Source organism: Mytilus californianus, unplaced genomic scaffold (assembly GCF_021869535.1).
Source record: "Mytilus californianus isolate M0D057914Y unplaced genomic scaffold, xbMytCali1.0.p SCAF_7, whole genome shotgun sequence".
Classification (NCBI taxonomy): domain Eukaryota; kingdom Metazoa; phylum Mollusca; class Bivalvia; order Mytilida; family Mytilidae; genus Mytilus; species Mytilus californianus.
In genome coordinates this window covers 652,449-679,839 of record NW_026262723.1, presented here as the reverse complement: position 1 = coordinate 679,839, position 27,391 = coordinate 652,449, and the positions used below count along the sequence as shown (strand labels likewise).

The 27,391-nt window shown below is 32.8% G+C and overlaps 1 protein-coding gene across 4 annotated transcripts in view; it reads right to left on the bottom strand.

The window, feature by feature from the left end:
* LOC127709397 (uncharacterized) overlaps positions 1 to 27,391 on the bottom strand; it is a 449,543-nt gene that overhangs the window by 11,461 nt on the left and 410,691 nt on the right. For all 4 annotated transcript variants that reach the window (XM_052214907.1, XM_052214909.1, XM_052214910.1 and 1 more), the window contains 3 exons: positions 6,317 to 6,577; positions 4,536 to 4,985; positions 448 to 602 (listed from right to left, as the gene is read on the bottom strand). In XM_052214907.1, coding sequence (XP_052070867.1) covers positions 448 to 602; positions 4,536 to 4,985; positions 6,317 to 6,577 — 866 coding nt within the window. The remainder of the gene's footprint in view (positions 1 to 447; positions 603 to 4,535; positions 4,986 to 6,316; positions 6,578 to 27,391) is intronic.

The following is a 27,391-nucleotide window of genomic DNA, read 5'->3' as shown; positions in this document are numbered from 1 at the left end:
AGCACTATAGCTTGAGATTGAGTTAATACTCTAAATCAAACTAGGAGATGGGGTATAGTTAGGTTTGACATAATACAGTATATTGAACACATTAATATGTCAATGGCTTATGCAATGAACAAATGAAATTAAAGCCTATTTTCTATTAGAAATTCATCATGCGAACATATTTTGGAAACTGTTGGATTTAAAATATAACGACATGTCCCCTAAATACTTAAATTCAGCTGTAAAAAGTTCGTCCGCTTTATGACCTAAGATTTGATTCTTCAATGCAGGTCATGACCTGCATTTTCATTTGCATAGGTTGACAGGTATGCATTAGATATTGTCAAAATGTTGATCTGATTAGATTACACTATCAGTAAAACATGATGGTCCTGTACAAAAATGAAAGAACAGTAGAAGTGTGCTTGCAACCCATAAACATTTGTAGATTTTCAATACCTCTTCTACATCAGAGGTCACAGCATCTTTCCAAGTACCAACAATAACTACTGGTGGATCAAGATCATCTGATGTCTTGCTGTCAGCAGAATTACTTTTGTCCTCTTCCAGTCTACTGTAGCAATGGATTGAGTCCATCCATAACTGGAATAAATCTACAAAGAAATAGAATACCGATTTCAATCACCATTTATTTAAGTCTCATAAAGATGTGCAAGTTATTTGTAGTTGAACGGAAAAATGAAAAACACATTACGAGCTGTCTTTACTTTCACCAGCATTGCAATGTTTTTAGATTTTAAATATACAGAAAGCTCTGTTAATTTCTTTCTGTGCCCATCCCATATAAAGGGCCTGTGATTTTAGTATTTTTTATTGATTTGGGTCCTTCATATTTGTTTTTAGTAAATTGTATTATTACTAATTTTAAAAGCAGTTAGTTTTCTTGTTTGAATTGTTCCACATTTTTTTTATATCAGGGCCTTTTATAGCTTACTATATGGTATGAGTTTTTCTTATTCTTGACGACCATATGGTGACCTATAATTGTTTATATAGCTTCTTCCTTTGAACTCTTTTGAATAGCTGGTTCATTCGCAAAAATTACCACATCTCTTAATTTAAATAAGACATCAAACTTAAACCAATACATGTCATTCAATTCTTCTTGAAATGACGAACAGGAATATATATGGTTAAGGGTGGGGATCTCGACCGTTTAAAATTTCTCAAAAGGGGGAGGTGACTCCCAGGGGACTCGCCCTTTATTTCATTTGATTTGTTTTATTGTCCCATACAAGAATATATATGGTTTAGGAGTGGGGATCTCGACCGTTTACAAGTTCTCAAAAAGGAAGGGGGGGGGGGGGGGGGGGGGGTTATCCCCATTGACTTCCCCTATATTTAATTTGATTTGTTTTATCATCCCATACAAGAATATTTATGGTTTAGGGGTGGGGATCTCGACTGTTTACAAGTTCTCAAACAGGAGGGGGTGGGATGACCCCCAGGGACTCGCCCTATATTCCATTTAATTTGTTTTATTGTCCCATACATGAATATATATGGTTTAGAATTGAGAACCTAGACCGTTTACACGTTGTATATATAAGGGGGTGGGTTGACCCCCGTGGACTTCCCCTATATTTCATTTGATTTGTTCAATTGTCCCATACAAAAATATTTATAGTTTAGGGGTGGGAACCTCGACCGTTTACACGTTGTATATATAAGGGGGTGGGGTGACCCCCGTGGACTTCCCCTATATTTCATTTGATTTGTTTAATTGTCCCATACAAGAATATTTATGGTTTAGGGGTGGGAACCTCGACCGTTTACACGTTGTATAAATAAGTGGGTGGGTTGACCCCCCTTGGACTTCCCTCATATTTCATTTGATTTGTTTTATTGTTCCATACAAGAATATTTATGGTTTAGGGGTGGGGATAGCGACCGTTTACAAGTTCTCAAACAGAAGGGGGTGGGGTGACCCCAGGGACTCCCCCAATATTGCATTTGATTTTTTTTATTGTCTCATACAAGAATATATATGGTTTAAGGGTGGGGATCTCGACTGTTTAAAAGATAAAAGCACATTCTCAAATTGAAGTGGGTGGGGGTGACCCATAGGGACTCATCCTATATTTTATTTGATTTGTTTTATTGTCCTGTGATCATTTCTGAAGACTGTGTGTGTCTATCACTTACTGTTTTCGAGTTATAGTCATTTGAAAATTTAATAAAATGCTCTGCTGGGCGCAGCTTGATACGACCGCAGAGGTCGAACCCTGAACAGTTGGGGCAAGTATGGACATAACATTCAAGCTTGATACAGCACTGAATTTGGATTGTGATTAAATATTTGACACAGCATAGGTTTCTGACAAAGAATGAATATGGTCTAAGAACTTAATTTTTTTTAATTTACATATTCAAACCATATCATTATTATTTGCCTTTACATATAAATCAGAAATAACCAATTTAAAATGGAAAATTTTAATGAAAAAAAAAGGAAAAAAAAATCCCCCCCCCCCCAATGTTTTGAACCCCCTTATGATTCATCACCCCCAAACTCAATCCCAACCTTCCCTTTGTGGTATGGTACCTTGCAGTACAATTTCAGATAGATCCATACACTTGAACACAAGTTGTTGTCTGGAAACTAGAAAAATGCTTATTTTTGGCCCCTCATTCCTAAACGTTTTAGGCAATTACCCCCAAACTCAATTCCAGCTTTCCCTTTGTGATATGGAACCTTGTAGTACAATTTCAGAAAGATCCATACACTTACACACAAGTTATTGTCATGAAACTAGAAAAATGCTTGTTTTTTGCCCCTTTTTGGTCCCTAATTCCTAAAATTTGGAGGCAATTACCCCCAAAACCAATCCCAGAATTCCCTTTCTGATATGGAACCTTGTTGTACAATGTCAGAGAGATCCATACACTAACACACAAGTTAAGTCTGGAAGTTAAAAAAATGCTTATTTTTGGCCCCTTTTTGGCCCCTAATTCCTAAACTGTTGGTACCATAACCCCAAAAATCAATCCCCACCTTCCTTTTGTGGTATTGAACCTTATGGTAAAATTTCATAGAGATCCATTTACTTAAACTAAAGTTAGAGTGCGAAAACCAATGTGTCTTCGGACGACGACGACGCCAACGTCATACCAATATACAACCACAAAATTTTTTGTGATTTTGTGAGGCCGATTGTATGTTATAGGCCGAGTTGTTATGGGACGAGATATGAGGATACTTTCAATACACTCGGGCTTTTACATCTTTAATAAACATTTGTAAATATCGTAAAAATGGCGCCAGAAAATGTTCATTCATGAGAATTTTTTAAACACAGTATTTATCATCTCTTCAATGGGAGGACGGGGGAGACCCGTGACACCGGGATTATTGTACTCCCGTCAGGAGGTTCACATATATGGATTAAACCCATGTCTAGGGATTCCCGTAGGAAAACATACAGATAACATAAACAGTGACAGTTCAAAGTATGCATAATTTATAGAGGTCACACCTAATACCATTTGCAAACGTAAAAATTGAAAAGATTACGACATTCTTAATAATAAGAATTCTTTAATTTCATGAATAAATGTAAAAAAAAAAAAATCAACACACACCTCGAAATAAATATCAATTAATATCAATTAATTAAACGTAGAAACTGCTGCCTCGTGTTGATGTGTATTGCTTTTATCTTCCGTGCAGGGCAGAACCGCGAAGTAGTTTTTGAGATACTCATTTTCAAAATAAAGTTGGATCCATTTGAATTGTCGGTGAACCTTCAGTCCAATTTTTAATTAATTTTATTTAAGCTGTAAGCTTATCAAAATAGAAGTAACTCAAAAAAATTTCAAAAGCGTCTTTATTTAATTTGTATTCAAACACTAGTACTACATTATCTTGGGATAGAACACACATCCTATAGTAAGATAGTCTGTCCAACTTCCAGTTTGAGGCCGATGCCATAGGAAAGTTTATTGCTACAGCAAGCTATAGCAAACTTTCCAAAAAATCGCACCTGCTCTATCTCAAAAAGATTTTTACAGTGTAGTGTACTACTATTGGGACAAATAATATCAAAATTATAGAAAAGTCTACCAGCTCTAACTCAAAATATTGACAATTCTATGTTAAGGGGGTCTAAAATTCAGTTCAACAGCTTCAGACATACTAGTTTTTGACCTTTTTGAACTGGACCAAATCACTACTTAACATAAAGATTCAGCACCCAAATTTTTTTAATAATTTTATGTAATTTCATACCTTAACTTAATATTTCATGCATAAAATATGAAGAAATAAATTTGAAAAGTGTATGAACAAAATTTGCAAGTTATACACTGTCCACACTAGGGACTATATTTGTTGACAACGAAAATCTAAGGACGATAACTGTGTCCTCGGACCAATTGACTGATTGCCTCCCATATTTTCTTCTTTACTTGGAGCATAAATTGGAATCTATAGTTCTTGACAACAATTTGCATTTTAAGCTAAGAAAAAGTTAAATAAAATATAAAATATTTTAAATCTCACTTATCTTATCTCTATGAAATGTTACCTTGTGCATTTTTGTTGTCAGCTTCATTGAGTTTTGTTACAACAAGATAAATTGCACCTGAGGACAAAAAGGTTTGATGTGTGTGGTAAAATTCTTCATCTCCTGCAAAATCCCATAGCAATAATGTGGCATACTCCTCTTTGTCATGTAAATCAACATTAGATTTAAGCATGGTTTCAATATCCATTTTTGCCTGTTTTAATGATTGGTTTCGTTGCTGCGAGGTTACTGGAGGTTCAACTTGAGATTCAGTGGTTACTTGAAGTTTTCTTTTTTTAGGCTGCTGGCTTACTGTCTCTGATTCTTTCAATTCCTCAATACGCTTGTACAGAATGGTTATGAGGGTGTTTTCCCTAACAACTTCATGTGTTACTTCTTGTACTGATGCTTCAATTGTTCCTTTGTATTGTTTCAAGAGTCTTGCATGAATTTCAGTTTCTTTATTGGTTCCTATCATTAGAAAATTATAATACATGTAATAGTAAAGAAATACTAAGTAAGATCTATCATAAAATAAGTAATAAACAGTTACAAAATAAATGTTGTCCATCAATTTTTTTTCCAACCCTAAGCTAGTTCTACAAAAATACTCATTAACAGTTATCACAATTGAAAAGGGAGTTTCTTCAGTTGGTTGTAATATTGATATAACAGATTTGACGAAAACCACAAAACTTGATGCATATTCTACACATACCTTATTATTAATATGTTGCTAATAAAGTTAAGATATTCATCAAAATAAATCCAAAAAAGCATGCATTAAGAATCATCATGAGATGATGTGGTTTACAAATAATTTTGAAGGCAAACAGTGAGTTGTAATTGTTTACACCCTCATCCTTTGGTCATTGTTGGAAAGCTGTCTTATGAGCAATCATGACACATTTTATATCCATGTCTTCACATGTTAAAACAGCATTAGCTACCAAATCCACATAAACTGTATTGATTTGGAACTTTCAGAATTGATTTATACGCGTATATACCATATTTAAAAGTATACCAGTAGTACAAAAAGTCCACAGAAAACAATAGAAAAGGCAAACAATTTTCATGAAGTATCAACATTTTTACGACTGGAAAACCCATAATTATCCGTCAACATTAGCTCTAAAGAAGGCATGTGACAAAAAGGCAATTTAAATAGATAAATATAAAAATCACATGAAATAGTATTATAATGATATTCCTCTTTTCTGTGTGATATCATATCATCGATAAAAATATGATCAACATCATCTTTTTAATTAAAATTTAAATCAGGCAGGTGTTACCAGTTAAAGGAGATGAAGTAACTGAACATGATAAGCACATGCACAATCAAAATCTTGACAGAGGTCAAACCATGTGTCGCATGCATATGGATGCAAATGTGGTTGTAACAATAATGTAACAATGAACTTTTGGGGTCATATTTTGACAAAATCAAACCAAGCTTTAGTTATTTTGTTCATCTTTTCTGATACTGTTTAAAAGCCTATAACATTAATGGTACCATTTCTATTGTACCAGATACACACTTGTACCATAAATATCTCTTCACATAGTTTCTGACTGGATGAACTATTTATGAAAATTCTTGACCTGGAATAATTGAAATGTATCCTTGAATTGGATCCTGTAAGACCTATGCTTTGAAAACTGGAAATTGATAGATAGTCCCCTAAAAAATCAAATAATATTGTTGAATAATAAGTTATGTAAACTAGAAAACAAAAACATTATAAATACTTTCTTAAGAATAGAGAAACATTTGTGTTTAAATTTATACATCATACCATCTAATTTATTCCATATGCCATCATCAGCCTTTGCTTTGCATTTTATTGTGTGGATTTCTATTCCATTTGTACTAGTTACATCTGTATTCTCTTCAGAGAACAATCTTTTAATCAATGATGTCTTTCCTGCACCTTTTTTTCCAACTACTACTAAACGTATGTCTCTCTTTTTTTCAGAGCCTGACTCAAGTAATTTGAGGTACAAATCAATAGATCTTTTGTCAGCCATTAATTTTATTTCAGTTGGAACCATATCACCTGCAATAATATTTGTTCATAAAGAGTTTTTCTAAGTAGAAGATCATAACTTTACTCTCTTTAATTAAGTATACAAATATAACTATTTTGTGTGCCTGTTTTCACTGTATGTTAATATTTAATATTCAATTGCATTACATGTATGTTATTATAGTTTTGATTGACAGACAACAGTCATGGAGACATTCCAGAATTATATTTCATTTATTTACCAATAAAATTCATTTTTTCATGACTGCATGTGCTTCCTTTGAGAACATCAGAACAATGCATAGGAAAACTAATGAAAAGCTTGATATGAACTGCTATATCATGATTGTAGCATAAACATCTCATTATCAAATTGAATCCTTCTTTTGTCATTTTACAGTGTTGTAAAAGCATTGATCCTTTGTACATTTGTAGTACGAAATGTGCTTCGGTTGTCGCTTTAATACCCACATAGAAATACAGAAAGAAGCTATGAAAATATACTTGAAGAATCAACTCGCTATGATGCCAGGGTCTGTGCACAATTGTCTCGAATTAAAGAACCCTTGTGTCAGTTGTGAGCACGCTCACATACCCCACACCCCAAAATTGTCACTGGGCAAACAAAATCTCACCAGATTCCTAAAACTCATAACTCCTACAAAAATCAACTGATAAAAATTTCCTGTGCATATGCACATATACATAGTATGTCATGGATTTTTCTAGCATTCCACAGGGTCCGGTATTCGGACCCATTCCCAACGGCAAAACCCCTACATTTATCCCAATTTTGGGGGAAAAATTCCCAATTGATTACAAAACTCATTTTCATCTTTATTATTCAAGACAGAGATGTTTATTATGTTCAACCGCTAGCTTTATGCCGAAAATTGCCAACAAGTGATGTGTAAATCCCAGTTGAAACATAATGACTGACAAAAAACAACATTGACAAACAATGGCTGCCAAAACACAGGAAGTGAAGAAAATTACAAAACCAGATCAAATTCCGGAAACGGATAAGGCTATAATTCCGGGTTTGCAGATAAAATACAATAAATTTATAAACAAAAAAAATGATTTGTATAGTTCTTAATATACAAATCCTTGAAATACATAAATTTAAAAAAAATTCTAGCATGTGACAGCTATGAAATAACAACCCTGAAATTGAAAACTAAAAGATATATAAAAAAAAAAGAAAAAAGAAACAGGATATATTTTATACAGAAAAATATTTTAGTTCACAAATGTTCATGTAAAAATAAAATAAAATGTGACAATACTTGTCTTTTTCACCAAAAAACAGAACAGAAAATTTAATGATTAATAGCCTTCATGTAGTTTCTTACTTTATTTTCACCATGTTCACCAAAAAAGAAAATTTTTATTGAACTAAACACACTAAAACTAGCATTTGGTATATAGGTTGTTTTTCCCAATTTCACTGAAACCCGTGTTAAAAAATTCCCAAAATTGGCCAGGGTCCTTTTTCCCAAAATACCTAGATAAACCCCTGTATGTCCTAACTATCTACAAAGTTTCACGAAATTCTGTTGTGTGGTTTCAGAGGAGTTGCGATGATAAACTCTTACAGTAGTATATTTAGGCCAACATTCTAAGTTCACACAGGCATTACTCCTAGAAAAACAAGAGTGCACACACTGAAATGTCTTGCCTCATTTACTGAAAATTGATTTAATGTTGATACTCCTAAATATACAAGCTTTACTACAAGTATCACATAAACTTACGATAATAAAAGAAAATGAGGTCAAGGTCAGATAAACCAAACAAGAAATACATCATGTACATGTACACCTCACAATCATTCCATACACGAAATATAATTGACCTATTGCTTATAGTTTCTAAGAAATAAACTTAACGAGGAAAACGTAGCATTGACCAGTGAACGATGATAATGAGGTCAAGGTCAGATGAACCATCCAAGACAGACAAGTACACCTTACAGGCAGTAAGGCAATCTATGTATTACATACAGTTGACATATTGCTTATAGTTTCTAAGAAACAAACTTAACCATGAAAACTTAATATTGACCAATGAACCATGAAAATGAGGTCAAAGTCAGATGATACCTGCAAGACAGACATATACCTTACAATCATTCCATACACCAAATATAGTTGACCTATTGCTTGAAATATCCTAGAAAAAAACTTAACAATGAAAACTTAACATTGACCAATGAACCATAACAAGAGGCTCTCAAGAGCCTGAATCGCCCACCTGTAATTTTTTGCTTAAATCTTTCATCAATAATTATTTTTGCTTTTCTATATATATTAATGAGTGGCTTAAAAATGCCATTTAAATGTTCTTTGTATCTGTCATATTTTCTTCAAATGCCAAAAAAAAAGCATTTTATCCCTTTGTTCAATTTTAGCCATAGTGGCTATGTTTCTTGACGAACAAGGAAATAAAATGTAGAAATTTAAACTAGATACTCTAAACCCATTCAGCCCAAGTTTGGCTGAATTGATTCAGCCGTTTCAAAAGAGAAGATTTTTTTAAAGTAAGCAAACTAGAGGAACAAATTATGAAAAATTGTCTTTAAAGGGCAATAACTCCTTGAGGAGTCAATTGACAATTTTGGTCATATGAACTTATTTGTAGATCTTACTTTGCTGTACATTATTGCTGTTTACAGTTTATCTTTATCTTCAATTTAGTTGCAGCAACCCAACAATCGGTTGTTCGATTCGTCTGGAAATTTTAGGGCTGATAGATCTTGACCTATTGAACATTTTTACCCTGTCAGATTTGCTCTCAATGATTTAGTTTTTGAGATATAAGCCAAAAACTGCATTTGACCTCTATGTTCTATTTTAGCCATGGCGACCATGTTTCTTGATGGATCAAAACTTCGGACACAATTTATTAACTAGATACCCTATATACGGAACATTCAGTTTAAGTTTGAAGGTATATGGCCCAGAAGTTTCACAGGAGAAGATTCATGAAATAGTTTACGACGACAGATGTCGACCACGGAAGCCAAGTGATGGCATAAGCTCACATGAGCTAAAAAGGAGGTCATCGTCAAATGATACCTGCCAGACAGATATATACACCTTACAATCATTCAATACACCAAATATGGTTGACCTATTGCTTATAGTTTAATATAAATTGCTTTGCTGAGCGCAGACGTCCAACCCTGAAAAGTTGCAGCCAAAATGGACACCATATTCGCGCTTGATACAGGTCTGAATTTGGATTGTAATTAAATATTTGACACATGATAGGTTTCTGACACATAATAGGTTTCTGACACAGAATAAGTATAGTCAAAGAACTTAAAATTGGTTATATGATTTGAATTTATATTCAATTTTTTTCTTTTGTGCAATACACTATGCTGTTGCGAATTGCCCCCCCCCCCCCCCTTCCCCCCAAAAAAAATTTACCCGTTTTTTTTTTGCTTTTGTGCAATACACTATGCTGTTGAATATCAACCCCCCCCCCCCCCAAAAAAAATATTTGAAGAAATTTTCTTTTTAATTTTTGAAATCTGAAATGAGAAAAATTATAGCCCCCCCACTAATTCTTATTTACCCCCCCCCCCCCCAATTTTTTCAACTCCCCCTTTCCCTTATTCCAAAAATAATCTCAATTCAAATTTTTCATGGAGTTTGCAACCATAACTACTCATTTAAATACATCATAAAATATCAAAATATAAAATGACATACAGTCATGGTTAAAATTAATATTAATTAATAGTAACTTCTAAAAATAAATTTACAGCTAATCATCTCAAGTCAATCATCATTTCTTAATACATAATTTACAAGCAGTGTAAGGAAGGTAATCAAACATATATACAACAGTATTCTTTGAATGGATTGAACAACCTCCCTTACACTGCTTTTAAATTGTCTAAATTGTCCTTTAACTAATAACCATAGTTTTCCCCCCTTTTTTTTGCCCCTAATTGCTAAAAGGTTTGAGCCGTAACCTCCCATAACCATCCCTTTGTTGTATGGAAACTTTTGTATAATTTCAGAGAGATTCATACACTTAAACGCAAGTTATTGTCTGGAAACTGCAAAAATGCTTATTTGGGCCCTTTTTTTGGCCCTTAATTCCTAAACCTTTGGGACCATAACCCCCAAAATCAATCCCAACCTTTCGTTTGTGGTTATAAACCTTGTGTTAAAATTTTATTGATTTCTATTTACTTATACTAAAGTTATTTTCCGGAAACCATCTGTCTTCGGACGACGACAACTTGATACCAATATACGACCAAAAAAATTTTAATTTTTGCGGTCGTATAAAAAACAGATCAAAACCCAAACTCTTAACTTTCACCACTAAACCATGAAAATGAGGTCATAGTCAGATGACACCTGCCAGTTGGACATGTACACTTTACAATCATTCTATACACAACTAGGATTTCCTAGATATGTACTAAAAAATCATGATCTGCTGAACAACACACACTTAAAAGTCTTGATCTCTTGATTGTGTGGTTTCAAAGGAGCTGCGATGACAAACTACTGTTTAGTATATTATGGCAAAAATGTTAAGTTCAAAGCGAAGGGGCATAACTCCTATAAAAAATGGAATCATAATTTTCTGTCTATATGTTTGTCCTTATTATCTACAAAGTTTCATGAAATTATGTTGTGTAATTTCAGAGGAGTTGCAATAACAAACTGTTGCAGTAGTATATTGAGGCCAATAAGTGCAAAGGGGCATAACTCATAGAAAAAAAAAATGAATCATAATTTCCTGTCGATATGCACGTCTACATAGTTTGTCCTTATTATATATAAAGTTTCATAAATGAGGCCAAATAAAATGGAATGTGTAGTTCCAGTTACATCAATAAAAAGTTAGGGTAGGTAGGTAGGGATTTGTTTTTATGTTTTTTTTTTTAAATTGAGTCTATGGGAGCACCATTCTGACTTTGACAGTGATTAATGAAAAATGACAAAAAAATCTTTAGGGTAGGCTATTATTAAGACTAAAAAGAAGGGTAGGTAACTGGAACCACACATATATTTTTATTTGGCCTGACGAATAGATGGATGGAATGACAGACGGACGGACGGACAGATGGACGGGTCAAAAACATTATACCCGACGCAAAAATTGCGTGAGGTATAAATATAAAATTTATTTGTACAAGATAAGAGGAATACTTATAATATTGGAAAGTACAAGCTCTGATTCCTTGCCCGGTTAAATTGGCTATTCAAAAAAAAATGTACTCACCAACTTGCCGTTTCCGGTCAAAAATTTCGACAGATATAACCAAGCATATCTAGATGGCGATAATTTTCTATGCAAAAAAAAGAGGGGGTGGTCGGGTAACTGCTATCTGTAATAGCACTATACATTGAGTTTTGGGAACTGTGGTTTATTGGATTTTAATTCTTATTTAACATGTTTAATAGTTGGCATTTAATAATAATTACAATATGTTTTTTTTTTTGTAGAATTATTTAAAAAGGTGGTATCATAGGATGACATAATTGCAGTGATTTTTTAAAGTCGATTAGCTTTAAACAATCAAAACAACTTTACGGAGAAACATAGTTATTTTTGGTGTAGTTGGGGAGGTCTGCTTTGTATTATTAAATTTGTGTCATTTCCTTTTGAACATGTAATGATGAATATTGTTCTCTTCTGTATACTGTAAAATATCATAAATCAATCGAATGTTATCCCCTATATAATGCTTAATGGTCCAACATCTAAAATGTAATTCCAATGATTAGATTCAGCATATAAAATAAATGTGGATTGTGTCCATGGGACACAGATGATGCCCCCGCTTGCATATCATATAAAGATATAAAGGTTCATAACTCAAGAACGGTAAAAGTGACACCACCCAATTTCAAACTTGATCTGTATTAAGTGGTAATAAGCATTGTTTATAAGTTAAATCATAACATTTGGTTGAGGCAAACTAAAGTTAAAGAACGGAAGCGAAAAATTCAGCAATTTTTATGTTTATAAAGGGGCATAACTCAAGAACGGTAAAAGTGACACCACCCAATTTCAAGCTTGATCTGTATTAAGTGGTAATAAGCATTGTTTATAAGTTTCATAACATGTGGTTGAGGCAAACTAAGGTTAAAGAACGGAACTGAAAAATTCAGCAATTTTTATGTTTATAAAGGAGCATAACTCAAGGACGGTAAAAGTGACACCACCCAATTTCAAGCTTGATATGTATTAAAAAGTAATAAGCATTGTGTATAAGTTTCATAAAATTTGGTTGAGGCAAAATAAAGTTCGAGAACGGAAACGAAAAATTCAGCAATTTTTATGTTTATAAAGGGGCATAACTCAAGAATGGTAAAAGTGATGCTACCCAATTTCCATCTTGATCTGTATTATGTGGTAATAAGAAACAATTAAACAATTATAACAATTAAAGCCATGACCCCCAAAATTGACCCCAACCTTCCGTGTGTGGTAATAAACCTTGTGGTACAATTTCATAGAGATCCATTGACTAATACTTATAATAAGTAATTGTCTATTAACCAGGAAAACCTTTTTTCCCCTTTTTTGCCCCTAATTCCTGAACGGTATGGGCCATAACCCCCAAAGTCAATCCTAAACTTCCCTTTGTGGTATGGACACTTGTACAATTTCAGAGAGATCCATACACTGTTTAATACACCAGTAATTGTCTGGAAACTACAAAAATGTTTTTTTTTTGCCCCCTAATTTCTAAACAGTTGGGACCATAACCCCAAAAATCAATCCCACACTTCTTTTTGTGGTATTAAACCTTGTGTTTAAATTTTATAGAATTTCATTCACTTATACTAAAGTTATTGTCCGGAAACCAAATGTCTTTGGACAACGACGACGACGGCGTGACAGCAATATATGAACTCAAATTTTTTGCGGTCATATAAAAATATGCTAAAACCAGTAATGAGTAAGATGAGAATTTTTGCTCCATGCATGTCAATGGGAATTTGAGGCAAGCAAAAAAACAAAAAGTGCTGCTTCTTTGCTTTTAGTTTTTTCAAGTGTGTATTTATTTTGTGTCATATATTGATACCCCATATCCGGTCTTTTCCATTATAATGGGAAATTAATGGGGAATGGATTGGGACACAGATGATGCCCCCACTTGCATATAACGTTATAAAGGGACATCACTCAAGAAAGTTAAAGTGACACAACCCAATTCAAACTTGATCTGTGTGTTGTGGTAATAAGCATTGTGCACAAGTTTCATAACATTTAGTTGAGGCAAACTGAAGTCAGAGAACAGAAACAAATTTTTGCACGTATGAACGTACTGGCGAACATTACAGATAGACATGGGTAACACTTAATGCCCCCTCCGGTGAAAAAATTATAATAAAGTAAACAGTTTTACCAGTAGCGCAAGATGTGTCCTTCATACTCATTTTGAAATTTGTGTAAGAATAAAACTGAATATTGAAGACATCAAATCAGACTCAGTAAAATCAAAAGGGGGCTTATATTCCCCAATTCCATGTTGCCTGCATTTTTGTTTGGTAAGCGGTGGTATTAGCATTGACACATCTCATTTACATGGACATTATTTGGCCCTGCCCCTCTCAATCATGGTCAATTGACTTTTAGACTATTGCTTAGTTTACATGATAAAGATTGTAAAATTGAGAATGGAAACGGAGAATATGTCAAAGAGACAACAACCCGAACAAAGAGCAGAAAAACAGCCCAAGGCCACCAATGGGTCTTCAACACAGCGAGAAAATCCCGCATCCAGAGGCAGGCTTCAGCTGGCCCCTAAACAAAAATGTGTTCTAGTTCAGAGAAAATGGACGTCACTCTAAACTCCGATACATCTATGAACTATAATTTAAAAAAAACACTTATAAACAAAGGCCAGAGGTTAATGACCAGTGGGACAGGCGCAAAAATGTGGCAGGGTTAAACATGTTTTGTGAGATCTCAACCCTCCCCCATACCTATAGCCAATGTAGAATAAACAAATACATAGCAATATGCTAATACAACTGTATACCATATATCTTTTACCACTAGTGGTTCCCCTTAAGCTGACCTTATCACAAACTAATACATTGTTGAGGCCACTTCTAGGAAACAGCACACTTTAGTCTAGCTTTTTGACGTCGTCTAGACACAAAATCAATTGACAATTTTTAAATGTTTTAAGGATTCACCAAACCAAGCACAAGACAAGGGACATTTGCCAGACTGAAAACATCAGAACATAAGGCGTCTGTACATGTATGCAAGATATGAAGTATCTAGGTCCTCTGACTTTTGAAATATAAAGCTTTGTGCAAACAGCTAATACCACGGCATAAAAAAGCATCTCATTTTCTTTCAAGACAGAAATGTTTGCTTTACTATTAACATGATTAAAGGTTTTCAAATGATCACAGAATACAAACATATTGCAAAAGCATTATACTTATAAAAATAATCTACATTCCTCACAGACCGTGAATAAACAGCTGGTCTACCTCTATGTACTGTCTAAAGGACTAACATATAATCAAAAACACAAAGCAGAATAACCATGGGTTTAATAGAGGCATATGTTAACTTTTCAAAATGCCTCAAAGAGAGATTTTTCTAGAGAGACCTAGCTGTTATCAAAATTTATTCCTATTTAGAAGCAAATAAATATTTGTATTTGAAATGACAAATAAGTTCTTGATTCATTTACAATAATTATTATTTGTTAATTTTAAAATGTAATCGGGTATAAGTGAAATATATTGTTCATTTAAAATATCTAGGTCTTAGGACAATTAAAATTAATTGATAGATTTTCATCATCCTCCCGCCCCATTTTTTTTCATACGATTTCAGAATTTTTTCATGTCCGTTACGGTTAACCTTGTGAACAAATTTGTTTCATTCAAAACTTCCTGTTGCAAAATTCGGTTTTCATATTTTTTTGAGTTATTTAACCAAAATAATTCTATTCTGCTGCGCTATGAATGCCTATGATGATTGCATTATCTTCTGAGAACAGAGATTAATTACAATAAAGACCTGGTATATAAGGGTACAAGTAATAAGCAATGTCAAAGAACGATAATCGTGTATGTCACAAATTTCAGTGATTAAGTGTATTTTTTTTAATTATTCAAAGTGTCACTGTGTGTCAGGAAATTTAGACTGTGAATGATATCCAAAAGTGAGATAATCGTGTGATTTACACACAAGTGTAAAAATATGATTGGGATAAAGAAATTGATCCAGTCACGATCTTGTGAAACACAATTTACCCTGTTTAGAACTGTATTATTTTGAAGACCCGTACAGAAATTGCTAACAAAAGCACATAAGTTTCACATGTGAAGCACATGAGATGCAAGTAAGAATTGTATGCAAATCAAATTGCTCACATGTGCAGTTTGGTAGTTTATATAAAAAAAATCTAACATATGTTATTTAATCATCAGGTGAGCTTTTATCATCTATGTTAGTTTTATGTTAGTTTTGTACTTTGAAAAGTTTGTCGATTCTTCTAACCATTTAAAACTAACGTAGGTCATTGCTCATATGAGCTTTTTCAAAATGACATGCCCAGTCATGTACTTCCTGTAAATTCAAATTCAAAGCATCAATTTGGAGGGAGATGGAGATGAAAAATTTTAAGCCATATTTTGTGCTATTTGAACTTAATGGCATTGTTGGAATCTGATAAAACCAGTGTGGTTGTGGTTATAATTATTTGTAAGTTATCATTTCTATTTCATCATGTTCATTTTTGCTTCAGATTCTGAAATATATTACAATTTTAAGTCCTTTAAGGGAGTATGCATGTTGCTTCAAATAAGTACTACATGTATATAGATAATTCCTGTTTTAAACTTTCTGAAATACAGTGCTTAATCAAAGACATTCATTATGTACTAAACTTGCAAATCCCTGCACTAGTTTTATAATGTGTAATGTTTTTAGTCATTATTGTTTAAATAACAAAAATTCGTAAGGGTTCCGCGGAACCCAGTGTCTCGCCTACTTTTTCTGTTAATCGCAGGCTCAACAAAAATGAGGAAGTAAATCAATAAAAATATTCCTCTTGATACTATCTTTTGATTGTAGGAAGCTTATGCCCAAGTTTGGTAAAAATCCAGGATAGTTTATGAATCTAATAAATGTTTAAAAACTTTAACTGTAGACTGAATGTAACGTTAACTGCAAAAAACAAAATTTCCTTCTAGATACTAGCATTTGATCATAAACAAGCTTCTGTCCAAGTTTGGTACAAATCCAAAATAGTATAAGAAAGTTTTTAAAATTTAAAAAACTTTTAACCACAGAGTGAATATGTTGTTTCCTGGCAGAAAATCTAAGTCCATTTAAAAGTAAAATACGAAAAAAATGGATTAATTTTTTTACAAAATTTCCTTCTAGATACTAGCTTTTGATCATAAACAAGCTTCTGTCCAAGTTTGGTACAAATCCAAAATAGTATAAGAAAGTTATTAAAATTTTAAAAACTTTAACCACAGAGTGAATGTGTTGTTTCCCAGCAGAAAATCTAAGTCCATTTAAAAGTAAAATAAGGAAAAAATGGATTTATTTTTTTACAAAATTTACTTCTAGATACTATCTTATGATCATAAACAAGCTTCTGTCCAAGTTTGGTACAAACCCAGGATAGTTTAAGAAAGTTATTAAAATTTTAAAAACTTTAACCACAGAGTGAATGTAATATTTCCCGGCAGAAAAACTAAGTCCATTTATAAGTAAAATACGGAAAAAATGGAATTTTATTTTTACAAAATTTACTTCTGGATACTATCTTATGATCATAAACAAGCTTCTGTCCAAGTTTGGTAGAAATCCAGGATAGTATAAAAAAGTTATTAAAATTTCAAAAACTTTAACCACAGAGTGAATATTTGTGGACGCCGCCGACGACGACAACGACGACGCCGACGGAATGTAGGATCGCTATGTCTCACTTTTACGACTAAAGTCGAAGGCTCGACAAAAAAGACAAAATAATATGAAAATCATAACTGACAGTAATAAAGAATAACACTTAACATGATGTGTCATTTATTTTATTTTCAATTATTAAAGATTTTCATTTAAATTTGAAAAATTATCCTATTTTGAAGCAGCCATTTCGTTTTGATCTTTAGATACAATTTAATCATCATCATCTGGAAATAATTAGATAACAAAATCAAATGGGTCAACTAATATTCACGTGTGCAACATGTGAGCAATCTGATAAAATGTACATGTGAAACAAAAGCTCATATGAGCATTTGCAAGTGAGGTTTTTAACATGCAAATTAGGTTAGTTTCATATGTGCAATTTTTTTGCTCACAAAATGCTCACCTAATTTGCATGTTAAAAACCTCATGTGCAATCATGTTAGTTTCAACGTGAGCATCCTATGTGCAACATGTTAGCACCGTTTGGTAAGGGGAGTACAAAAAGTCGGCCTACATATATATCATGATATATAGCAAGATTTACTCAAAAATGTCCCTATTTGTTGACAAACATCCATTACTATCTGACCCCAGCCCCTCAGTAGAGTCATTAAACAACTTCTTCTTTTTGTTAAGTTCATGTTTTTACATTGTATGTTTATAACTACATGTAGTTAATGAAATTATATTTGCACCTTGCATAAAAATCTTTAAAGCATCGACCCTAGTATTTTCAACTCAGTCTGAGTTTTCATTTTACTCTACTTATAATACTTGTGTTTCATTCCAATGCATTCATGCTTCATTTTAAGGGCACAATAAACCATAGGCTAGCTTAGAAAGCAAAATAAATTTGATGTAGGTAGTCTTAAAGAGAGCATTTCTCCTCAATTTTTTTTCAGTATCTAAAGCAATTAGAACAGTGATTCCCAATCAGAATATTTTCTTATTCTAGAATTTGAAAAAAGTGTGTAGAATTCTTTAACTATACATGATATAAGCTTATTAATTCCCTTGCATATGAAGAACACATTACGAAAGTGTTGCAGATGAAATAAAAATAAAAAAAATTAAATCTTCCTACCTGCCCCTTTTTCAAAAAGCTGGATGAAAATCTACTAATTAATTTTAGTTGGCCTTATACTGGCTCATCATTTAATAATAGACATTTTTCAACAAACAGTTATTTTTGTTAATTCTTTACAGCAATAAAATGCATGTGAAATATCTTTAGTGTTCATCTCAACAAAGAAGAGGCTATTATACATACATCATTGTATATAAGAGCTTGAATCGTTACCTGGAAAAAATATGGCAATTTGATAATTACGCTGTTCCTTTTTCACAATAAAAACAAGAGGCTCTCAAGAGCCTGAATCGCTCACCTGTATTTCAGAGGAGAAGATTTTTAAATGTTAGCAAACTTGATGAACAAATTTTGTAAAATTGTCTTTAAAGGGCAATAACTCCTTAAGGGGTCAATTGACAATTTTGGTCAGATTAACTTTTTTGTAGATCTTACTTTGCTGAACATTATTGCAGCTTACTGTTTATATCTATCTATAATTATATTCAAGATAATAACAAAAAACTGCAAAATTTTGTTAAAACTACCAATTAGGTGGCAGAAACCCAACAATGGGTTGTTCGATTCGTCTGATAATTTCAGGGCCGATAGATCTTGACCAATTGAACAATTTAACCCATTGTCAGATTTGCTCTAAAAGCTTTAGTTTTTGAGATATAAGCCAAAAACTGCATTTGACCCTTATGTTCTATTTTTAGCCATGGCGGCCATGTTTGTCAATGGATCAAAACTTCGGATACATATTATAAACAAGATACCCTAAGGAACATTTAGTTAAAGTTTGAAGGTAATTGGCCCAGTAGTTTCAGTGAAGAAGATTTTTAAATGTTAGCAAACTTGATGAACAAATTGTGTAAAATTGTCATTAAAGGGCAATAACTCCTTAAGGGGTCAATTCACAATTATGGTCTCATTAACTTTTTTGTAGATCTTACTTTGCTGAACATTATTGTTGTTTACAGTTTATATCTATCTATAATAATATTCAAGATAACAAAAAACTGCAAAATTTCCTTGAAACTACCAATTTAGTGGCAGCAACCCAACAATGGGTTGTTCGATTCGCCTGAAAATTTCAGGGCTGATAGACCTTGACCAATTGAACAATTTTACCCCGTGTCAGATTTGCTCTTAAAGCTTTAGTTTTTAAGATATAAGCCAAAAACTGCATTTGACCCCTATGTTCTATTTTTAGCCATGGTGGCCATGTTTGTCGATGGATCAAAACTTTGGATACAATTTATAAACTAGATACCCTAGGGAACATTTAGTTAAAGTTTGAAGGTATTTGGTCCAGTAGTTTCAGAGGAGAAGATGTTTGAAATAGTTTACGACGACAGACGACGACGGACGCCAAGTGATGGCATAAGCTCACATGGGGCCCTTTGGGCCCCGGTGAGCTAAAAATGTCTTTTGATGATAGTTTGCTTCTGTTTAAAAACAGCAATAAAGTTAATTCAAGGGGAATAATTTACATCCTTGATTCATATACTGTGGATTCATTTATTTTCGTGGGTATCAATTTTCGTGGATAGAGAAAAAAAGACGTTTCGTGGTATACGTAAATTCGTGGATTGCTGATTACAAAAAAAAATAATTCAGATACGTAATTCGTGGATTTCTTTTTGATTTAGGAGATCATATAACCTCCTTGGTTTGATCAATAATAAAACAAAGAAAAAAGAAGGATTCATTGAAAAAGTTTTGAATTGTCAAAATCCTCGCTTGGTCATTCTAGGTTAAAGTGTTCATTGAAAACTTCTATTACAATAATGGACAGAGACAAATAATTATTTGTTTGTTTTACAATTTATAAATTCTTGTCGGAATTTTATAAGGCAGTCAAAACTCTATGATTGAAAGCTCATTTCCCTAATCAGATATAATAAACAGTCATATAAGTAAAAGGTGTGAAAATAAATGTTCATGTCATAAACAATATTACCTACGGGCAATATCCCCGTACTTAATCCTATTAATTTTTTAATCACCAGTAAACCAAACTATGACACGATAATTAATAACTTGCAGTTATTTTCCATGGCCATGAAAAGTTTTAATCAATTTTTTATCACTGATATTCGATATACTTATTATTGATTTAACCAAAATACTTGTATCTTCTTTCAATAAAAACTCGTGTTATGTTACAATGTTTATCACTAGTCAACACTATACTAGAACTGCATAACATAACCGAAAATAAACATCCGACTCCATACACATTTCTCAGGATTATTCTTCGTTGAATTTTTAAATTCGTGGTTTGCTGTGACCCACGAAACCCACGAAAATTGGTATACCACGAATAAAAATGAATCCACAGTAAGGCCTCTCTACATGCTTAAATAGTCTTCACAATATTAAAATGATATTTGTAGATTTCAAATAGCTGTTCCAGGTCTGTTTTAACTTCCCTATATTCATTACCAATGTGTATCAAACTTGGTTTCAAGGAAGCGGAGAGAGAAGATAAACAAATTTAACATGATAGAATGCTCTTTCATTTAAAGCATTTCTATTGGTTTAATGCTTATAAAATGACTTTACAAAATATTTTCCGTCTGTAATTTTGTATGCCAACAAGTACCATACAAAGACTAGATTTTGTGTTATACAAACAGCTGTGCACTTGGTAACTGAAAATTTCAAAGTCAATTGGTTCCATCGCTGTCCAGAACAGATATTCATCTCTTTTTTACATTTTTTATCAGATGAATTTTAGCATGTAAAAGAACAGTGTGGCTTCATATTGTGATGAAGACTTCGATGTTCAACTTGATAAATTTACAGTACGGCAACTTGCTTATCCAAAATAGGAAAACCTGATACTATTATAAAATCTTATATGACATCCTTTTCAAGAAACAATCCTTTGAGTCTGAATACCTCACAAAACATGTGGTAATAAAAAATCACAATTTGCTTGACAGTGTTGTAGAGACCTAAAAACATGTATAATCCTATTAGATCTATAGTAAAGTACAACGTTCCATTTATACTCCTGCATTGCACTTTTTTATCTAACCGAGGGCAATAGTTAAAACAATTTTTTAAGGGGGTTCTTTAAAACTTTTTATAAAAAATCTTAAAAGAAATGTAGGCTTGAAAGCAATTACAATGCAATTTTCCATATAATTAATATTTCAAAGGGGCACAACTCTTTTAAAATAGTTGATCAGCACTAATTTTCAAATTTGTACGAAATACTGCTGATATAATCTTCGAAATCAGTTTGATAAAACCTTGCAAGAATTGTACACATGACAGCAGTTACAATGCATTTTTCCATACAATTATTATTTCCAAGGGGCATTTCTCTTTTAAAAATTGTTGATCGGTACTGATTTCAAACTCGTTTGAAACATTGCTTATATAAACCTTCCAACAAGTTTGATAAAGATCTTGCAAGAATTGGACACATTAGAGTGCTTACAATGCATTTGCATAAATCTTTCTTAAATGATCTGCATTGATTTTCAAACACACGGGAGACATCGCTGATATAAACCTTTGATATAATTTTAACAAAAATCTAGTAAGAATTGTACATGTGAAAGCGCTTACAAGACTGGATGGATTTACTGTGGCCTGGTATTTCTATGTCCCCCCGCAACAGGTCACGTACAGGGGAAAAAAAACCCCATAGTATATATTTTCCCAGATGAAAACCCTTCCTCAATATTTGACCCATTCTCATTAGGAAAATGATTACATGACATGAAGTGTTTAATTGCTGTTAGATAATTAAAACCCTTTAAATAGTTATCTAACTTAAGTATGTATTTTTTTTTTAACATATAACTAGAACACATCCGTGGCATCACAGGTCTCTGACTGAATTACAATACCTACGCCTTATTTTCAGCCTGGATTTTTAGTATTTGTATTGTCATTTGATAAAGTCATGCTGATTATAAGGTGTACAGTTTTCTCAGCTTTCAAAATTATTCTGTTTAAATCCGTCCTGGCTTTCTTATTACAACTGGAAACTACTTGTAGATATATTTATTTGGTCAATGATTTAATTTAGTATAGTCTGAATCCCTGTACAATGACGAAGTTCAGGTGTGATTATGACCCGTGTATATAGTAAATCCCAAATACACCTTTTGGTGGTGCACCTGACAGAGGCGGAACATACAGATTAGGTACCAGATACTATTGATATCGGTATCGACTTCGACTTGGAACTTGTTAATTATGGGTAAAATTAATTATGTGGAAAACAAAAGGGCCTGGAATGGTGTAATGTTTGATCAACACTATTGTCCTATATTAGTTATAACCATAAAGTTGAATTCTTTGATTCGTCGTTTTTATGTCACACTGGCTAACTTGTTGGACCTCATTATTTTAGTAGTATAGATATAACATAAGTTATACTCGTCCTGGATAAGACATAAAGATTAATCATTGGCAAAAAGTCTGTTATAAATTACTGTACAGAATTTATAATTTCACATATGAAAACTACATATTATCTTGAGATTTTATGGCTGTAATTAGGTCAAAAGTAGAATCCTTATATAAACAAGCATTCTGTGAGTATTGCCTGGCAATACATAGCCCCCTACTGGTTAAAAATTCATTGTACTGGAACAAAATGCTAACTTGATCTATAACTTGTCATGGTGTAAACTATATAACACATATCAAGTCAATATCTTCAAGCATGACGAAAAAAAAATGTGGCAAATTGATTATTTGAGTGAATTTTCTAAGGCCAAGGACCATAACTCTGCACAAAATCATCAGACCGGAACAAAATTCGAACTTGATCTGTAACTTGTCATGATAAAACTATATACCAATTATCAAATCAATATTTTCAAGCATGAAGAATTAAAGTGAGGAAAACTGATTATTTGAGTGAATTTTCAAAATCCAAGGACCATGATAACTCTGCACAAAATCATTAGACCAGACCAAAATTCGAACTTGATCTGTAACTTGTCATGATAAAACAATATACCAATCATCAAATCAATATCTTCAAGCATGACAAAAAAAAAGTGTGAAAAACTGATTATTTGAGTGAATTTTCTAAGTTCAAGGACCATAACTCTGCACAAAATCGTCGGACCGGAACAAATTTCGAAATTGATCTGTAACTTGTTATGATAAAACAATACACCAAATATCAAATCAATATCTTCAAGCACGAAGAAAAAAAGTGTGGAAAACTGATTTGCCGGACAGACAGAGACAGACAGACGGACGGACGGAGTGCAAACCTAAAGTTTCCTTCGATTTCGTCGGTAGGGGACTAATTAAAGGGGTTAAAATTACAAAAAAACTTTATTGGAACTCTTATCTTTAAATGAAACTTGAGAAGAAAATTTGACTTCACATTATCTTTTACTACTTCTGATAATATGCAAAAGCATAACAAAAGAATTTTTTTTCGCTTCCCCTTGAAATTTTAATTTTGAAAATTATCACGAAGATGAAATGTCCAATTCTATTTTTAACATCAAGCTGAGTTTTAGTTTCAACCATGATTTTAAATTTAGATTTTACACTCCCAAGATATGGTGAAAGGAATAGAAGACAAGTTTTCAAATGATTTTATAGTTTATTCTTATGTTGTGTTGTTTCACCACTGTCCCTGGGTTTAATCTGGTTAGGGGAGGGTTGAGCACTCACAAACATGTTTAACCCCACCACATTCTTTATGTGCCTGTCCCAAGTCAGGAGCCTGTAGTTCAGTAGTTGTCGTTGGTTCATGTCGGTCATATTTGTTTTTAGTAAATTGTTTTGTTTATAAATTTGACGTTGGTTTTTCTCAATTGAATTGTTTGAATTTTTTTATGTTGGGTTCTTTTTATAGCCGACTCTACGGTATGAGTTTTTCTCATTGTTGAAGGTCATACGGTTGTCTTTAATTGCTTACACCCACTTCATTTGATGGATAGTTGTCTCATTGGCAATCATACCTCATGTCCTTATTCTTATATAATAGCTTGGATGTACTTCACAGTTTTGCGGCTATTCAACATATTATCTGTGAGAAGAAAGAACGCTAGTCTAGCCTTTTCAAAAGGACATTTTATTTCTCCAAGCTATAGTGTACCGTTGTACATTGGGATAAATTTTAGGGGCATTAACTCCAAAACAAGGTAACAGATTTTTCTCTATTTTAGGGTAGATAAATCTTGTTGTGCTGATCCTTTTTTGCAATTTACATTTTCAACATAGTTCCTATAATTTTCACAATAACAGCCAACAACTGCTAAAAATGGGGCAATAACTTTAAACAGGCAGTTACATTTTTCCTTCCACAATTTTCAGGGTGGGATACATTTTGTCATGCAAAATGCCAAAAAAGAAAATTAACATTACTAGACAATAACACTAAAACAGTTGAACAATTTTTTTCAAAATTTTCAGGATAAATAGAATGATCTAAAACTTGTTGCGCTGTCCATGTTTACCCACTTAGTTCTTCTCTAATTGCTATAGTTTTAAAGATATTAACCAAATTTGTACTCTGACCTCTTTGTTGAATTTTTAGACACAACAGCCATGTTGGTTGATAAACCTGGACGTAAATCACAAACATTAAAGCTTAAAACCTATGATGAAAGTTTGCCTTTAATGCATTGAGCAGTTTCAGAGCAAAAGATTTTTGAAAACAGTTTACAGACCATAGACGAGTGACGGTCGAAAAATGAACGCAAAGTGATGTTGGAAGAAGGTAAAAAGGGTCTTTCGGCCAGGTGAGCTAAAAATGGGAAACAAATTAAAGAAACTTTATATTTAGAAGATACACTTGATGAACTTTCAACAACATAACTAGAAAAGAAAACCAGAAGTTCCTAAAATTAAATAATGGTGTGAGTGTCCTTTATACCTACTGACACATTCATTAGATGATGTACAAATTTTAGACTTCTCAAGCACTCCTGATGAATATTAATCAAGGCAATTGCTTTATACACAATTATTTCATTGTTTGCAATATTGTATTTTTTGTTTGTTTATTTGACATATAATTCAGTGTTCTTGTTTATGGGGCGTACACAAGGCTTAACATTACCGTTTGTCCGATTATTTACATTATTTCTAAAGAGTTGCATAAAATAATTATCAATTTAAGTACATTGTTTTTGGAATCATTCAATAATTAATTGGTTTGGCTTCTTTGACAACTGTATTGCTGGTAAACGTACTTAAAAATCAAGTATTTGCAAACATATATACAGAAGACATGTACGCCCTACAATCATTCCATTAACCAAATATAGTTAACATTAGTTTTCTGATAGTATCTACGAAATAAACCTTACCAAGAAAATTAAACTTTGACTAATGAACCATGAAAACGAGGTCATTATAAAATTAAGGAGATGTGGTACGATTGCCATTGAGACAACTATCCATCAGAATTCAAATAAGTGGACATAAGCAATTATAGGTCATTGCAAGGCCTTCAATGATGAGAAAAACCCACACCATATTTAATCGTATACTGACAATTCAGAAATCATTGCGAGTTTTTTTTTTATAATGAGACTGAGTGAGAATTGCAATAATATTAACCTGCATTTTGATATCTGATACATATATCTGTATATTTATCTCACATTTCAGTTCAATCTTCAATAAAATGCTCCACTAGGCCGAGCTTGATATGACCGCAGAGGTCGAATCCTGAACAGTTGAGGCAAGTATGGACACAACATTTAAGCTTAAAACAGCTCTGAATTTGGATTGTGATTGAATATTTGACAGTCAGACACAACATAGGTTTGTGACACAAAATGATTGTGGTCAAAGAACTGCAAAATTTGAAATTGGACATTTACCTTTTATGGTCCAATTTCCAAAATCTAAGAACATGGTAAGAATCAGCATATCAAAGAACCCCAAGAATTCATGTTTAATGAAATCAAACAAAAGTTTAATTTAGGACCCTTTGGACCTCAATGTGGACCAATTTGATAAAGGAACCGAAATCCAAAATCTAAATACAGGGTTAGATTCAGCATTTCAAAGAACCCCATAAATTCAATTTTTGTTGAAAATCAAACAAAGTTAAATTTTGGACCCTGATTGGACCAACTTGAAAACTGGGACCAAAAAAAAATCCAAAATTTAAATACAGGTTTAGATTCAGCATTTCAAAGAACCCTGTATATATTCAATTTATGTTGAAATCAAACACAGTTTAATGTTGGACCCCGATTTGGACCAACTTGAAAACTGGGCACAAAATCAAAAATCTAAATACATGTTTATTAATAGATTGATTTGATTTTTGGTGTTTTAACGCCACTTTTAAGCACTGCTTTTGGGCTATTTCGTGGCGGCCAGTTTTTATTGGTGGAAGAAGCCGGAGTGCCGGAGAAAACCACCGACCTTCGATAGGAAAACTGACAATCCTAATCAATTAAGATTGGAGTCGAGTGCACCCGCACGAGCGGGGTTCGAACTCACAACCTCAGTGTTGACTGGCTAGTGATTACAGTAGTAACTACTTGGACCACTCGGCCACCGAGGCCCCTTTTATTAATAGACAATATAAGCTTAGCGTTCAGAGTTCACTTCATCAAAAAAAAAAAAATATATAGCATTCAGAAAATTAGTTTCTTCAGAACAACAAACAAACCTACCACAAAATTTTCAACCAATTTACCAAAGAAAAGGATTTTTTTTCTCCAAAATATCATGTCTTTAAAATATCTATAAAACTTATCTGAAATTATTTTCAAAATATCTAATAATGAACAGTAAATTTCAAACTAAATGTATACCGTCCTACAGAGCTTATCACCAGTTACACTTAGGAAAAACTCACAAAATTTTCAAAT